Here is an 18,598-nt window from a genome sequence, read left to right on the forward strand (position 1 = left end):
GAACAGTGTAGAGATGATTTTGGGCTCTCTTTGACCATCCTGTTTCATCTTCAAAGCTCATTTCTGTACAAAGTTCAAAAAGTTCCAGTTCAAATTCGTATTTGTTAAACATTCATTTTCAGCCACAGCTATAGTCTTCAAGCAGTAACTCATCTTCAGCCTCTAGAGAGGTTATAGCGGTTTCCTCACAGACGTAATGTTTCTGTGTCAAATTACTGTTGTAATTACCATGCTAGATTGAAGTTACAATAGATTAACTCTAACTTTGGTAGAACTAAAAGTACACTCATGTAAAGTACATAGAGGACGATGAATGTTCTCTATAATGTGGGAACTTTGAAATCCATAGGAAATCTTCATGAGTTTTCCTGCATATGTCTTAGTTGTAGCTTGAAGTTCATTGACTTAGCAAATACATAGATACAAAAAATGCAAATCATCTTTATGTTCCTCCAAATCACTGGAAAGAAAAGCAATCCACTTAGTTGTGTAAGACACATCTACTCAAAAAAGCAAATAGAAACAAATCTGACCTCTCACATTTTGAACCCATGCAAGAGCCCTAAAAGGTGGAGATCAAAAACTCAGAGGAAAGAAAAGCCACCCATTAAAGTCAACTGATTGTAACATGTTTTGGACAGGGACTGTAAGTAAGACCTCATACCTTCTCTTTTTTTCAAATTTATTTTCATGTTATTCTCATGTGTCAAAAAATGAATACCTCAGACCCCCTTAGAGAGGTCAGGGGAAAGTTTTTTTGGTTTGATGACACTAGTAGTAAAACGTAGAGCTATAGGTAACAAGACTAAGACTTTAGCAAAAGGTAACTAGACTAAGATTTTTGGACTAGTTTTCAGTTGATGAGTAGAGAAACAGAGTTGCCTTTTTTTTTATGAAAAGCACAGCAATGGTTTTACTTTTAACAAGACAGCATGGGATCCACCTGATTTAATAAGATAATCATTCTGGAATCCTTCCACAGTCAATAGAGATCTACCTGGTCCAGAGAATAAAAGCCTTGGTACAACTTATTTCATTCTAAACAAGATGTTTAAAATAGGTCAGAATAATCTCACTTTATGGTCTGTTTCTCACCACTGACTGCAAAACTAGCATGGGGTGACAAGGTAAAAGGCATATAGTTATATTTTTGACTTCAAAAATTAGATGAGATGGAACTAAATAACAGTTTTGATGAGAAGCAGCCATGCTTATTCTGTGGCTGGATGAGAATGGTGAATGAATCTACACATCCCACAGTCGCTGCAGCAGGATGTATAGTATATTTTCTGCTCACAGAACAAGTTCAGTTTTCCAAATTGTTTACATCTGATCTGTAAGTCCAGGGTTTTTGTAAATGTAGTTGTTGTTTTGGCCAGGAAACAAAGCTAGCTTCAGGAAATCCCTAGCTATTGAATAGCAAGGAAAAGAAGTCCCCCAACCTGTAACAATATCAGCTGTAGGTAAGTAAGCATATAGCATAAATAGTAGAGGGTATGGCTCAATTTTGATTTTTTTTTTTCTCTTTCTCTTATACAATATTTCTACTTTCACTTTGGTTGACTTTACTGTATTTTCAGTACTTTATTTCATTGGTTTGTTTCAACATTCTTTTTCATACTATTACATGGTTGCCGATCCTATTGGTAGTGAAGTTACATAGAATTACTTGAGCAGGGTGCACAAAGATTCTTAATGAGGCATAGTTTTAAATTGTATGAATTAAATTCTACCTTTATTGTGTTTTTTTTGCAAAGGATTTCCCTTCAGCATATTCAGAGACAACCCACAAACTCTGTCATTCCCTGTGTGCTATTAGTGACCTAAACACAGAATCCTCATCTTTTTCATTATGGACTACATGGCCTTGGTAATAGACCACGTCTTCATTCTCCTGAATCAGCATGCTCATTTCACTTCTCTTAAGAACCTCTGAGAAACCTACAAAGTCTTTAGAATTTAATAACTACTACCTTTGCCTCAAATTTGTGTAGTCTTTCACTTGCATTAACTTGACAGACATCAAGTCTGACAGTTCTGTTCAGTCTGTTCAGTCTGACAAGATGGTCTTCAGCCACATCATACATAACTCATTTAATCCTGGGAATGTTTAACTTTTTCTTTCCCCTTCCACCCTAGCACCCTCCCTCTTCCTTCCAGATGCAGCTGCAATCCATGCACAGGACACATGCGGTGAGACTCAGATTGTTTGCCTTTAGCTGTCTAAAGTCTCGTATTTAATCTAAGCAGTCTAGTCATCGTCTATAGTCAAACTGAGACCAGGGCACCTCCATAAAACAATGCATCCCGTATGTCTTAGACACCTCTGTCACACAGGTCAGCTCAACCTCTGGAAGTGCCTGTCTCTTTCCATGAGTGAGTTAAAGGTGATAGTTCACTTTAAATTCATCTTAGATACATACAGTTAGATGTGAACAATTCCATTCTGTGTGTGCCTACAGAGATTTGAGAATTCAGTCCTAATTCATGTAGTGTTTTGATATCCATAATCTCATTTATATTACTTTTCTCTTACTTGGCTATTTTTTCCTCCTTCTCATTTCTTTCTGGTTCCTACCTCCTCTGTCTCCTCTCTTTCTCTCTCTCCCTTTCATCAATGATTCAACTTCGATAATAAATAAATTACATTTTTTAAAAAAAGTTGGGGACGGAGGAAAGAAAATTGACATTGGATGGGGAACAGCAGTTAATTCTTAGATACTATCTTCAAAATCAAGTCTGCTCTTTTTTGATAATTCTAGCAAATATCAAGTGCTGTCATGTTAGGTCTACTCACTAGAAAAACCTATAATGAAAATCAATCCCTGCCAAATAAAACAGGGCATAAGTAGTAAAGGAAACATGGGTGGGGATTTTTTTTTTCCAGATTACCATGGTAACGTTAAGCATGTCATTGATGAACACAATCCCCACAACACCCCACAACTAAGAGTTTTCAAAGTGATTACCTTAAAATGCCTTCATGAGTACTACTTGTCAACAAATGCTGAGCAGCCCTCTTGTGGTAAAAACTGGTCTGATAAAATGTTCCAGATCAGGTGATAAAAAAATGAGTGAGACACTCAGAATCCATAGTCACTTCTGAAAGCTTCAGTCATAGTAAAAAGGAACTATCTCTAAAACTCCCCTCCTTTTTTTTTTGATCAGTCTTAGCTGACAATTAATGCACAACTCAGCTCTGTGAAAAACAGAGGCCATGTAAAATTTTGTCACAGAAGTGATACTGTAAAAGGAACAGTCGTTTTCATATTTACTTCCTTAACATCTTCCAAGAAATTAGATTCATTTTTCAAGTTGAAACATGATCACTCTATTTTCTGTATGTGTGAATGCTATGATACTGTATTCTTTCCAGCTCTTGTGCTATCATCTTTAATAACAATGCAGTTGTCAGGTTTTGATTACTGAAAAGGAAACAAAACAAATCAAAATTAAACTCTAATAAATGAGATTGGCTTAAAGGAGTTAACAGTAGGGAGAAATTTAATCTGTTTACAACTTATTTTACTATTGAGTTTATAAACTGCATTTTCTATCTATGCTTCTGTGAACACAAATCTTTGACCCTGAATATTAACAGAGCAACAAAACCAGATTTTTATTTGTTTGAATAAAGTTAGATGTTTACCTTGTAGGCAATTGCTTTAAAAAAAATCATCATATTATCCTTTATAGTCGATGGAGATTCAGTCATGGTAGTCAGTGGTGTTTGGTGTGCTGTTAAACCCATCCGGAAGTGGGCATCTAAAATAGGTCAGACATACCCTGACCAATAAGTGTGTATTTCTCTCTTGTCTACTTATTCTCTCTGATGATTCTCAAGGGACCAAGGATGTCCATTTTACTTAGACTTCTATACTGTAAATATCCAACCTTCCCTGAGGTGAATCCCATCAAAACAACCATGTGTAGAAAACAAAGCAAAACAAAAAATTTCCCCTCAAAAGTTGACAAGAAATTATATTTTCAATTCTCATGTTTTTCAGCCCACTGTAACAGATACAAAATCTCTTACAAGATCCCTCAGAATGCCGTCCCGCATTAGTTTAAATTGCCCTTCCTGACAACTAATTTAAATTAGCCTCTCTGGCTCGTAAATGTGAACATCTCATTCTCCATAGCAGCTCTTTCTAGAATACAACATGTGGAGATCATGGTCCTGGTCCGTAGTATATGTGCCTGCTGTTTTTATGACCACACTCGTCTTAGTGTGTGTGACAAAAAATAAGCGGTACCTCTGAATTGCCAGTCAGACATGCAGTTTCCATACTCAACTCCCCTCCCCAGACATCAAGGAAGCTGGGAAAAAAAGTGCTTATGGGTCTTTACTAGTACTCTTCGCTAAAAAGAAGGGATCCACACTACTTTGAGTGCTTACACTTGAAAATGAGGAACATCTGATCCAAATTTATCTTAGATTAATCTCCATCCTACAAGTTGATGTTACTATCTAATTGTTCTCCACAAGTGTGCAGTCAACTTCCATTTAATATATTGTTCTGTTACCCTCTGTACAATACCAGACTGCAAAGGTCGTGTGCACTTTGGATGCATAATGCTGCTCGCCTGCCTCCAGGTTGTTTAATCTTTGCTTTGTCTGTGAATCAACACATCACAATTGCCAGCGACAGCGGTGCATTTTAGTTTTTTTGTTTATTTTTGCTTCAGTCAAGCATCTGGTTTGTGCTGTAATTTCATTCTGTCATGTCTGCTTTCCATCTTTGTGATGTGTCTCATGAAATGTGTTGAAAGTGACCTACCTTGGCCTGTTCACAATATGCTGAAAAAAATGCTAATCTTGTCATATTTAGCAGCTGCGTTCAGAAATGCTACTGTAAGCCTAAGAGGGCTAACCAGCACTCTTGCAAGATGTCAGAACTATCAACCATTACCCTGTAAGTGTACGCAATCCTGTGACATTACTGTGATTGTATGACGCATGTTGCAAGTAAATGAATGAATATAAGCAGAGGGGTAGTAACCAGAGAGCAAGCATTCATTTAGTTCTTGTTGCATGTAGAATTTTTTGTTGTTGTTCTGTGCTTTTGCTGATGCACAACAATCAAGAATTTTAAGGTAGTTTGTTGTTTTTTTTTTTTTTTTAATTTTGTAATTATGGCTGATGCTATTTATGATTTTGGGTAGTGTCTGTATAGAAACTATTAATAGTTGCTCTTCATTATACAGCAAAGAGGTGAGCACTGGTCATACTGAGAGTAAATGTTTCACCTGCAATTTTGCTAGAACAACAGGGATAGGGAAAGATTGAGTGAATCAGACTCTCAGCTGGTGTAAAACATCTTACATTCATTGAAGTGAGTCTTAGTAAGTCCCCAGGGGGGAGGAAAGGCTAAGGTTAACTTAATATCAAAATATTCTGTGTCTAGTCAGAAGTCATTGTCAAAGATTTGCCTATGGAGAGTGAGGTATCTAGAAAAGTGAATAAATGCCATTTAGTCTAGAGACATTTGAATTAATCACTTTCTCATAGTGCACCTCACTCTCTGTTACTTGTACAAGAAGCCCAAGGGATTCATTGAGATGAGGCGTACCTTTCAGAAATCTATTGTACAATATGTTTCCTGATGAAATTTTCCCTGAATTTTACAGCAGCCTTATGAGTGCAAATCAACACTCTCAGACATGTCCTCCCACACAGATTCAACAGTCCAGCATTTTGCTGAAGAATGCTTAGGAGTTTTCTTTGATACCATTAAGGAGAAAAGGTTGTTTTGTAACTTGTAGCTGCCTATTTTGTTATTTGTGTTAGCTAGGGAAAAAAAAAAAAAAAAAAAAAAATTTTCTTTGTGATTTTACATCTCCTCAAGGTATTTAAGAAATAGACCAATGAAGATGCTCAAAAGATTCAGTCAACTGACTGACACTGTGCAAAAGCAGATAAAAGAAATAGAGAATAGAAGAACAGTCAGCAGATCCATATTCTACATAGAGAGAAGCTTGAAGTCTAAACACAGTTAGGTAAAACTAGGACCTACATTTAGGAGCAGATAGTTTGAAATATAAAGTCCACTACTTAATCTACAACCTGATGCAACATAAACTTCGTGTTGGGCCTTTGCAGAGAAATTTCACATTAAATGTATAGTTTCAGAATGATGGCAGACTGACAGTTCTCTAAGGTGAAATCCTATACCTAGTCAATGGCAAGAAGAGTTCACCCTAAACAGGAACCCAGAAAAACTCCGTATACTTCCAATAAACCAAACTAAACCTTGTGTTAAAATATGAAAGTCTCAGTAAGCTTCCACTGGTTTTCAAGTCCTTAGTCTGAAGATGTGATTTATGCATGGGAAAATTACAGAGCTGTAAGCAATTACTGTGTTTAGGTGTTACATGAGGTCTTTGAAAGTGTTCCTACAGACCTAATTAAGCTTTGAGGAAAGACATATATTTGTCAGGGAGATTACTGAGGTTCCTGAAAGTCACATGTTTAGCATCTTTGTGATAAAATACTTTGTTTCATTAAATATGAGCTATATTAAACATTTAATTACTAATGACATCCTGTATCCTCATGGTTTGCTCTTTATCCTTCTATCTGAATTATTGTCATGATTATTTTTCATACATATTCATCACTGAGTTATGGCTGAAGAGACGGGATTCCTCTAATCTAAACTTTACAAGCTTACAGTGCAGCCATTTTTATGACAAACCCAGTCCAGTTTCCCTTTGTTGATTTAGGGTGTGGTAAGGCCTTCCTTAGGGACAAATTATTCATCCTTGCACGTAAGTGCCCGTTAATCTTCATTGACAATAAAGGCAATTTATATGTGGAATTAATTTAATTAAAAATAGATGTCAGCATTGCAGATATCTCATAAGTTTAAGCTAGTCAATATATATATCAATGGATGCATTCAGTACATATCCATGGGGTTTACAACAGGAGTCACCTATTCTTAAAGAGACATCTATAGCAAGCTAGAACTATACCTGAAAAGTGCATTTTTTTCTGCATTGTCTATAAAGTAATAATTTCAATAGATATCTACATTATGTATGTCCAGACTTTGGTGAGATGAATGTTGATCTACATAACTACCACAGACCTTGATGTCTTCACTGCAAAAGTTTATATTTAATCAAATTAATTTCACTTATGACTCAGTATTTAAACTTAAACAATTCTCTTATTTTGAAGCAGAAGGACTAAATATCAAAACAACAACTACATAGTCTTTCTTAAAAGGCTACTGTTTGAGGATCTTTTGCTTCTTTTTTCTATGACACTTTGCCTCTTTTACTTCTTTTGTCTGTGATATTTTGTCTTAATAAAGTTGGGCGGTAAGAGCCTCTAAGACCAAGGCAGCAAACTCTCTGCCAGAGCAAAAGTTATACTGTATTTTATCTTTAGCTGAATAGCACACAGTGTCATCTGTAAAATCTCATGTAAGTAGCAATGTCTTTTTTGAACTACATGACTTTGCAATTAGGCCAATAGAAGCAACTATAGTCCCAGCAAAAATGACACAAAACACATCTTCAGTGCAGTGGAGATACTGGAACTTATGGGAGAGTAAGCTCTAAGCTACAATTTTCACTTCTCTCTCAGAGACAGAAGAAAGAATTACAACCACAAATTTCCTTACACAGTTGCTTCTGGAGCTTCAGGTCCCCTAATGTAGAAGATCCATGTTTTCTGATGGCCTCTTTCATTCATTCTAAATGACATCATCACGTACCCAGCTCAGCAGTTCTTATGATTGCATTAGCAGACTCTGAATCTAGAGATATGTCTTTGTTATGTCCCATTCACAGAAGGTGGAAGAATCTATTTAGACCATTTAGAATCCATTGGTCCTTGTTCCCTATTGCACAGTTGCTCAAAATATTTTTTTTTTTTTCATCTAATGTACAGTTACTGTGTTTGTTTCGCTCACAGAATTAATTTATCTTCTAAAAACCTGTTTTAAACAGGAACACTCTTGCCTATTCAGTAAAAATCACTGGAAATTCTATTTAACAATGCAATGTGATGTTTATTTTCATTTCCAATCCAGTTATGTCCTATGTAATATCTATAGATACTTCAGCAGTATACTTAATAATGTGGATGTGCAATGGAAAAAAAAGACATAGCTCCTTCAGATACTGGTCAAAGTTAGACAACCTTTCTACTTTCTATTCCTTTTACTATGAAGGTATTTTTCCATAATTCAATAGAAGAGTGAGGAAAAACAAAGGATACCATTATCTGTGTCTTTTTTTAGTAACACTATGGAAAGGACACAATCATAGACATGTTATTGGAGAAAATCTTACATTTAAACTGTTTTTCAGGAAAATAACAGCTGAAAAATAGAATGTCAGCCTTAACAAAAATTGACATACAACTTGCTTTTTTTAAAAAAGTAACCTTAAGACATTTCTTTACCTTCTAGAATGTAAACAAGGTTTTTGCTAGAAAATTTGGAGAACATATCTCTTCTAAATAGCTAGTTTAAGCCTAACTGAGTGATTACTGTCCTCAAAACTGTTGGATTCATCCCCCGAGTTTCTTGTTTGTCTGAAAGAGTGTGGGAAGAAAAGAAGATGAATATCTTTGGCAGTTACACTCCTGAGAATTTCTCTGTATCCTTGAACATCTTCATTCAACCATTGAATATAAACTTGCATGTCCCACAGGTGTTGCTTTAAGTCTTCTTTCTTCCTAATGCTCTTGCAAAAACACAGTTCATTATCATCCACACGGTCATTAAAATTTCTCAAGTTTTTCTTATAATTAAAATCTCTTTTTCCTCTTTATATATCTTAATAATCTATAAACTTCAAAATGTGTTATTTCTTACATTCCATGTGTTTTCTTCCTGACTTTTATGACAATGCTGAAGTCAGCATCTCAATTAAGTTGATGATGACATTATACTTCAAGATCTTATAAACTAATTGTATGATTAATCAGATATAATTAATGGCAGAAACCCAACAATAAGAAAAGTCTTTTTCCACATCTTTAACAAAATTAATGTCTTATGACTGTGATGAGATACAACACATTAATAGATACTTCTATTCTAACTTTTAAATCAAAATAACATTTACCTTTTTGTTGTAGTTGTCATTAATTCTGAGTATAAAGTGTAACAGATTTTGAGTGATGATACCTCTTTGTTCAGTTTGCTACCTTAATTTGATTTCTTTTAATTCCATGTCTAGTTTAAGACACTTATGCTCACTCATTTTGGAGACTCTGTATGCTCTTCATCAACCTGTTCCAAGGTTGTTCCATTCTTATTAAAATTTTTGATCAATGTCTAACCTGACAATTTACAAGAACTGTGTTCTCTGGTTTGTGGGGTCTTTCACCAGGACTTGAGATTTGGTGTGTATTGGACTAATGAATCATGTGCGTTTAGTACAGTCTCAAGGCAAGGATTGTGATGTATTTATCACCATTAGTGTACAGAGTATGACTGAGGGACACCAGCAAGGAACTAATGTCCCATTTCGAGTTCAGTATTGGATATAAGAGCTTATGTTCACAGGGTTCTTGGAGATGTATTAATTAAGTCTTCACTTTCAGTAAGACAAACATATAATTTCTGGGATATTGTTGAACATGTGTTAGCAAGTTCAAACGTGTCTGCAATATACCATATAGATATAAGCAGAGTGAACATTTGAACTTTAAAAAGTATGCAGCTCTTCCAAAAATCTTTGTTTTTTTATCTTCCTTTGTCCTCCACCTATCTCCTTAACTTGCTTGAAGGAAATCAATCATATTTCTTCCCCTTTGAAAATGTACTGGAGGGTACTTTAGGACACTTTGTTTATAATAAAGCACTTGCCTTATTTTCAGATCAACATTTGCTTTCTCTTGGGTCTTTTTTGCTGCTCAATCAGCAAATGACACTGACCAAAACGTGTATAAATCTTGGCTGGAACCCTGCTTTTTGGGGCATTTCATCCATACTCAGTTAAGTGCTTACAGGTACACACATTCATTTCCAGTCCTTTTGTTTAAACCTACTGAGTTTGATTTCCCTCTAAAACCTCTTTATTTTGATATAATGGAAATTAGTTACACCACGGAATTATACTTAGGTTTCCAACAATACAAATGAGACCAAAATCAAGACCTTGAGGAATACTCATGAGTATAAGAACATACAAGGGGTTTTTTAGCTCTATTTGCCTTGCTGTTCTGGATTTTTTTGCTATGAATAAATAAATGCACCCCTCCAGCATCAAAAAAAAAAAAAAAAAAAAAAAGTGATTTCAAACACTCCACTGGGATTAAGCAATTGGGCAAGAGGTTTATTATTGTGTTATGGTAGCAGTCTGAATCCATTAGCAAGATTACCTTCCTCATATTTGGCACAGTAGAAAAAAATCCCTGCTTATAATAATGCAAATTAAAATAACAGTACAGGGTATTAAGCATCATTAATGTGCTATTATTATAGCAGTGTGAAAAAGTGGGAGGAAACTACAGTGTGTGTGAAATCACTGTTTGGGAACAAATGGGAATGTTGTATATTTATTTTGTAAAATTACGCAATGTATGTATTTCCCAAAAGGCAGGCAGCAAAATATTTTATGTGTTTTCTTCTTTAATTAAAGCACAAGTTGTTTATTACAAGGCTGCATAAAAGTTTTTTCACTCTGTTATAACAGGAGACTGGCTCGCTCTACACTACTGCTTATCCCCTTGTTTGGAATTCACTACACGGTGTTTGCTTTTTCTCCTGAAAATGTCAGTAAGCGGGAGAGACTAGTGTTTGAATTGGGACTGGGATCTTTCCAGGTGATTATACAGTGAATTCTGCTTTTGTTAAAAAGAAATCTCTATTCATTATAACTACTTTGCATGCACAGTTCTCAGACTGTGTGTTTGTTCACTTATGTATATGTTTCGTATACTAGTATTTTGTTTTACTTTGTTTGTTTGAAGTCCAGCTATTTGAAGGATATGAATTACATTTTTTTCTTCTCTCCCATTTACCTAGGGTTTTGTTGTTGCTGTTCTCTATTGTTTCTTGAATGGGGAGGTAAGACTTTTAATATTTAACCTCTCCCACCAACCATCCCCATCCTATTTCCTTGTGGGAGTAACTGCTATTCTAAACCTTCACTATAACTCATCATCTACCATATTCCCTAACACATTAGGCCGAATCTCATAAAGTCTCAGCAAAAGAAAGAGGATGTGTGATGTCTATTAAACCAAAGCATTGGCCTTGCCAGAGATGATGGCTCAGATCAGTGTGCCCTAACAGAGGTAGGGACTCTACTGGTCTCTTTGGTTATGTCATCCCAGATGCAGAACTTTGCACTTGTCTCTGTTAAACTTCATACCATTCTTGCTACCCCACTCGTCCAGCCTGCTCAATTCTGTCTGCAAAATATCTTTAGCTTCTGACTTTTCCACCTTACCACCCAGATTGGTGTCGTCAGCCAACTTGGTGAGGGTTCTTTCAATCCCATCATCCAGATCATTTATGAAGACATTGAATGGTGTGAGGTCCTGTTTCAATCCATGGAGGACCCCACTAGTGACAGGCTGCCAGCCTAAGTAAAAAACATTGTTCACCACCCTCTGAGTGTGACCTGTTAGCCAATTTCTTACCCTCTAGCAGACCACCCACCCAATCCTTATCTTGACAGCTTGCCTAGGAGCAGGCTGTGGGAAACAATGCCAAATGTTTTGCTGGAGTCCAGGTAAACAACAACCACTGCTCTCCCCACATCAACAGAAAACATTACATTGTTGTAGAAGATGATCAGGTTAATCGGGAATGATTTGGCGTTTGTAAATCTTTGCTAGCTTTTCCCAATCACCTCCTTCATTTGATTTGTGATAGTTTCTAGAAGATGTTGTCGTAGCTACTTGATCCTTTGACCTGGGATCTAGCTGCACCAGTAATGACAGAGACAAAGAAGATATTGAGAACCTCTGCCTTGTCAACATTATTAGTGACTAGTTTCCCTGTTCTGTTTAGCAATTGGCTTATGTCTTCCCTGTGCTTCTGCTTACTGCTCACTGTATCTGAAGAACCCTTTCTTGTTGTTCTTGACTTCTTTTGCCATTTTAAATTCTAGCTGAGCCTTCATCTTCCTGACTGCATCTCTACATGCCCTAGCAAGGTTCTTGTAGTCCTTTATGGGTATTTTTCTGTCATTCCATAGCTGGTATGCTGCTTTTTTTTTTTTTTTTTTTTTTTTATTTTAATCAAAAAACTTACTGTTAAGACAGCTGGGCTTTTGTTCTACCTTCTTCCTTTCCCTTTGTAGAGGATGGATTGTTCTTGTGCTTCCAGAAGGTTCCTCTTCAACATTCTTCCCAACACTCACAAGCTTCTTTGCCTTCCATGGATGCTTCTCATGGAATCCCTCACAGCTCGTCTCAGCACATTGGCTCTTCTAAAATCCAGGGTCTTCAGTGTACTCAGAAGTACCTTAAACTCCACAATGTTATGATTACTGTATCCAAGGCTACTTTTGGTAGTTAGTTATGTTGTGAAGTAAGTCTTCTTGGTTTGTGAGCAGTAAATCTAGCAGCCATAGAACCGTGGAATAATTTAGGTTGAAAAAGACCTTTAAGATCATTGAGTCCAACCATTACCCTAACACTGCCAAATCCACCACTAAACCATGTCCCTAAGCACCATGTCAGTACCTCTTTTAAATACCTCTTGGGATGATGACTCAAGCACTTGCCTGTTCCAATGTTTGACAACCATTTCAGTGAAGAAATTTCTCCTAATATACAATCTAAAAGTCCCCTGCTGCAACCGGAGGTCATTTCCTCTTGTCCTATCACCTGCTGCTTGGGAGAACTGACTGACATCCACCTTGCTACAACCTCCTTTCAGGTGAATAGCAATGAGCTGTTCCTACTCGGCATGTCCAGCATCTGTAGCAGGAAACAATTTTCAATACACTCCAGAAACATGATGGAGGACTTGTGTACCACTGTGTTGTTTTCCCAAGAAATGTCTTGGTAACTTAAGTCACCCATGAGAACCAGTTTCTGTTGACCTGAGACTTCCTTAAGCACCTGAAGTAAAGTTTTGTCATCCTCGTCCTGACTGGGAGGTTGGTAGCAGATGCCTAACAAAAGATCCCTCTTGCTGACAGTTCCTCTAATCTTGATCCATAAGTATTCACTAGAACTTTTGTGGTCTCTATAACTTAATTCTATATGCTTAAATTTCTGCTTTACATAAGGTGCAACTCTACCTCTTCTTCTTCCCTTCCTACCTTCACAAAAGAATTTGTAGCCATCCATTGTGGTCTTCTAGTCACATGAGTTTTCTCACTGAATTTCTATATTTTCTATTTTTTCTATATTTTCTATATTTTTCTATCATAAATCTCTGTCGGGGCACAGAACTTCAGTTTCTCCTGTTTGCTGCTCAGGCTACATGCATTGGCATACACAAACTTAAGGTGACTGGACCTAGGGTTCTTGCCTTTGGAGAGGGCTGGGGGAGTATTCCTCACTACTGTGGTAGATTAACTCATCGAACCTGCTGCTTATGAATATGCAGATGTCACAGCTTTGGGAAATACCCCCCAAATTCATTAGTTTAAATCACAATTCTCTAAGTCATCTTATATGCTAGTGAAGATTCTCCTGAATCTTCTAGGTAGGTGTATCCCATCTCTTCCCAATAACTTGTATTCGTTGAAGAATGTCCTGTGATTTTAGAAAGCAAAGCCCTTGTAATGACACCAGCCGTGAAGCCAGGTATAGATCTGCACAATTCATCAACTTCCACCTGCACCCCTATCCCTGACTGGCAAGACAAAGGAAAGCTTACTTGGTCCATTTCACTTGTGCTTCCAAGGCTCTGAAGTCCTGCTCGATCTTGCCCAGGCTTTGCTTTACCATGTCACTGGTGCTCACATGGAAGAGAAGTAGGGGATAGTATTCTGTGCTTCCAACAACCTCAAAGCACTTCCTGATAAACCCTGCTACTTCCCTGAAGATCTCAAGCTGCTTGGTGGTCTCGCAAAGCCACCAGCTAGCTTAGGTGACCATTGAGACTGCAGCCTAAGCCTGCAGGTGAGCAGAGCAGGCAGCAGCCCAACAACTGGCAGTGTGTGCAGCCCTTCCTACATGAAATACTTCAAAAACTGCTGATGCTGCTCCAAGAAGATGCCATGTCCTGTTGCTGATGCTGCTCCCAACAGACACCATGCCCCGTTTGTGCTCCTGATTGCTGGTGCTCCCTAAGACTTAGTTAAATGCATCTTCCAATGGTTTGACCAGGCCATGGGGACACCAGGCATGACCCAACTGTTGCCCAGTCCTCTTGTGAGACCTGCCATCTGCCACTCACAGAGCCCAAGGGTGTTGGATGCTCAGAAAACCCCTCAGACACCCACAGGTACCTTGAGAGCCTCACACTCCTCTCAGCACATGACAACTGCTGATGCTGCTGCTGCTAGTGTCAGCTTCCCACATTTGTTTTTTTCCTGATTTACCCATTCTGGTCTGCAAATTGAATTTTTCCTGACTTTGTTTATCAGACTGAATATCTGAGATAATTATTTTCTGCATTAATGGAAAAAGGCTTCCTGCTCAAGGCTGCCTTAAGAGGAATGTCTACAGTTCATCCGTTCTCTCCTCCACTGATATACATCTATTGTGCAGTCCATCAGGAGAAAAATTCTCCTAAAATTACAATCTTTTTTTCTTTTCAAGGAGGATAAATCCATTTAATTCTACCAGTTTTAGTGTAGTAGGTTTTCTATGGTTGTTCACATATAACATGCAATAGTTTGTGTCTAATACAAAAGGTCTCTAACTCATTGATCCAAGTGATTCCTTCTCAGATAACCTTAACAATCTCCAACTTCATCAAACAAACTTGCAGGTCACCTTTGCTCATGAGCTTAGTCAAAGTGACTGTTATAGGCCCCACAGGTCTGTTAAGGCTTTATTCATAGCTCAGTCCCAAGTAGCTCAGAAGGTGAGTTCTGGATCATGCCTTGCTGGAATTAGTGGCTGCATTCATTCTTCTCCAGCTGGCGTTACTGGATATCTACCTCCCCCACCTACAACTGTTATTTCATCTATTATCTTCCATGAGTGCTAAAAGAATAGCCAGAAGGTCTTGTCTAAAACTTATCTGGAGATAAGCACCTTCCCAAGTAACATGCACAGTGTGCCAGATTTCCTGTAATCCCTTGGAGGGAGTGGGGTGGTGGTTCTTAGACAAACTAACACAACCAAATTAACTAAAATGATTTTACCTCTCAGGACATTAGAGAATATCTTGTGCCTTCACTAAATTACTTAGAGTAAGAAAGGGTTCATGTCTGGGATATTACATTGTTACAGATACAAACACTATTTTCTTTTTACAGCAGTAATATACCTCTATACTCTCTAATCTACACTTATCTATACATTAATCCAAATACAAGTTTAGAGGTAACAGAAGGAGAATGTAGGTTTTCCAGTTGGATTTTTCCTCCCTATAATTCATGTCCATACAGTTAAAGCAGTTGTTTAGCATTTTGGCATATGCTGATCAATTTTGACAGTTGTATTAGTCTAGGAAAGTCTAACAATGACTGTTAAGGACAAGAACAACATCCTTGACAGAGCAGCTCATTGGAGAATGGAAAAATATATTGGGAAAATATGTCTACATATTTCCTTGTCCTTACACTATTTTATTCAGAAATATGCTACAAGCTACTGTCAGGAATAAGTAATGGACTGAGTAAAAGTTGGTCTGAACTAGTGTGATATTTCTTGTATTAAATCCTTACAATCTTATGTATATATGTACACACATGCACACCTAACAAGATTGCCAGGAAATTAGTGATGAATAAAAAGTAGAAGAGGTATAGAATTATTTGCTTCTTTTCTAATTGAACTTCTGACCATGGATCATTTTACTCTTGGTGATTTACTGTGGGTGCCCATGAAAAAATCTCAAGGGAAAGGAGGGTGTCACAGATACATATTAATCCAAGAGCTGTTGTCAGCTTAGAGGTGATCTGAAAACAGGAGGCAAAGTTTTCGGTAGACGTGCATCCATTAATGACACATGAGAGAGAAGTTGCCTGTGTAGACAGGTTACTTCATTACTGTGTAGTACTTTTTGATTGCTGGTGTCTTTGGATCCTTGTTATGTATTTGATACTGGCCACTGATGAAAACATGATATCTTTTCCAAGAAGTTAGCTCAGAACTTTGTTGGAGTTAGTGTTGAATAGGTCTTCTATGCACCTCTGGACTGATCATAAACTATCTGAAGTCGGAGACACAGAACCTGGGCTGCTGTTCCCACTGCATGCCTGGACCTCTTTCAGACATGAAGAAGTCACTTCAGATTTTGCTGAAGCAAGGAATTTAACAATAATCTTAAAAATTAGTTCTGTCAAACTGTGGTGTTTTTTTTCTAATCTTGATAATTTATCAGCATGTCCTCGAGCGGCTAAGTACATAAAAAATGACCTTTTGAAGTTTCTCCCTAAAGGTGCAATCAGAAATAAAGAGAAAATGGAGGAGCTGGAAAGTCAACCGGTATTTTGCTGTGGATTTCAAACATCGTCATCCTTCTCTAGCGAGCAGCGGAGTGAACGGGGGGACACAACTCTCCATTCTGAGCAAGAGCAGCTCTCAGATTCGGATGTCCAGCATAAATGCAGAGAACCTAGCGACATGAGCAGCTAAGGAAAACAAAACAATAAATAAACAAACCAAAAACCATCTCTTTAAAAAGAAAAAAAAAATAGTAGTTTTGGTGGTGATGTAGGTCCCTTCCCTTCCCTTCCCTTCCCTTCCCTTCCCTTCCCTTCCCTTCCCTTCCCTTCCCTTCCCTTCCCTTCCCTTCCCTTCCCTTCCCTTCCCTTCCCTTCCCTTCCCTTCCCTTCCCTTCCCTTCCCTTCCCTTCCCTTCCCTTCCCTTCCCTTCCCTTCCCTTCCCTTCCCTTCCCTTCCCTTCCCTTCCCTTCCCTTCCCTTCCCTTCCCCTTAGAAAAAAAGGTGAAAAAACAAAGGAAATGTGTATATATATCTTTTTAACAATCACTGTAAATACCCAACTGTACTCAAGGCCATTAATGGAAAAATGTTTAAAAGATAAACAACAGGCCAAGCCCACCCACTCAATGATTTACATTTCAGAGCATCTGAAGTAATCCATTGTCAGTCAAAAGTAACAAGTGATTGCTGTGCAGTTGTGATCCTTGGTTGCCAGACTGATATTAATCTGTGAATGGAGATGACCATTTTTATTTTTAGAATTGGTTTCCATTTTGGTTTGGTTTGCCTTTTTTTTTTCTTACTAGTCAAACATATCTTAGCCTGTCTCTGTCTTCTGGCATGTGAATTTCTGCAGTGTTTCTCTTTTGAGTCTTAGGATGGAGCTAATATGCTTGATTTAATAAAACTAGCCAATTCAGGAAGAACTCCAGAAAATGTTCATGGCTGGATTGAGTCAGATGTTCCCAGCAGACTTAAAGAAACTGCTGTGCCAATGTGAAACTGCATAGCTACCATCAATCAGTGCAGGGACTCCAGGCGAGAGAGGTGGGATCAGCTGGCTTTTTCCATACCCAGGGACACTTCCGAGGATGCTTTATGTTCTAGCTAAGCTGTGAATTTTCTAGAAGGGCCATGTAGTTGAGATATATTTATATTTTTGGCGTTGACTGATTGATTAGTAGATTGATTGATTTGATTCTTTGAATAATAAAAATAACTGTCCCTTCCCTCACACCTTAAGAGAAAAAGTCAGTTCCAGGATGATCTTTCCCTCCAGATAACCTTGAACCCTCTGCATCTGTGTCCAAACATGGCATGGTTTTGGGTAGTTCTGTCAAACAGAGTGTGGTGCCTTTGAAGCCTGGTTGGCTTCTCTGTGTTGACCCTCTCCTGCCAGAGCAATAGGCACAAGAAGGATCTGGCAGGATCATCTTGGAAGGTAGAAGTCATCTTCATTTGGTGAGAAACTAAATTGAACAATAAGATGATGTAGAAGGAAAAGATAAGGACTTTGGATGACTTCCAACACCTGGCAGTTTTCCCCCTTTTTAGTTATTGTTTAACCACCAATGGTCTTACTGTTTTACTTTGAGAAGAACGGAAATGTTCTTTCAACTTTTGCCTTTTAATTAAAGCCACGACTGGTACCTGTCTACTTTAATCAAATGTTGATGATGTCAATTCTTAAAAGTCTTAATACAGTGCATAAAAGCTTTGAGGACCATCCTAGTATTCACTTAATTTTGGATTTATGAACTGATATGTGTGTATATATATATATATATAAAATATTTATATATATATATATATGTGTGTGTGTGTGTGTAAGTATATTCATATATTTAAAAACAAAAATGGAACTGACATTTTAAATGTGAAGTTTTGAACTGAAACTAATAGTAACCAGGAAATTCGAAATTCAGACTTGTTCTTTGCTGTTAGTTGACATGATCACGAACTAAAGAAAAGTGAAAGACTAAGAATTTTAGTGTCAGCTGAGAATGAGCTTTTAATTTCACTGGTTTTTGTTAGTTTAGGTAAAAAAAAAAAAAAAAGTTTTAATGTAATTTTAAACGTTAGTTTTTTAAAATAATTCTAGT

At 37.4% G+C, this 18,598-nt stretch overlaps 1 protein-coding gene across 10 annotated transcripts in view; it reads left to right on the top strand.

Moving 5' to 3' along the window:
• Positions 1-16,735, top strand: part of ADCYAP1R1 (ADCYAP receptor type I) — a 142,183-nt gene extending 125,448 nt beyond the window's left edge. For 3 of the 10 annotated variants that reach the window (XM_042801754.1, XM_042801755.1, XM_033002871.2), the window contains 5 exons: positions 2,140-2,193; positions 4,833-4,916; positions 10,663-10,792; positions 10,995-11,036; positions 16,478-16,735. In XM_042801754.1, the coding sequence (XP_042657688.1) occupies positions 2,140-2,193; positions 4,833-4,916; positions 10,663-10,792; positions 10,995-11,036; positions 16,478-16,687 (520 nt within the window). In that variant the 3' untranslated portion in view covers positions 16,688-16,735. The remainder of the gene's footprint in view (positions 1-2,139; positions 2,194-4,832; positions 4,917-10,662; positions 10,793-10,994; positions 11,037-16,477) is intronic. The other 7 variants (XM_033002872.2, XM_033002873.2, XM_033002875.2 and 4 more) reach the window with 7 other exon arrangements.
• Positions 16,736-18,598: the final 1,863 nt, after the last annotated feature.

Source organism: Tyto alba, unplaced genomic scaffold (assembly GCF_018691265.1).
Source record: "Tyto alba isolate M040663 unplaced genomic scaffold, T.alba_DEE_v4.0 Super-Scaffold_38, whole genome shotgun sequence".
Classification (NCBI taxonomy): Eukaryota; Metazoa; Chordata; class Aves; order Strigiformes; family Tytonidae; genus Tyto; species Tyto alba.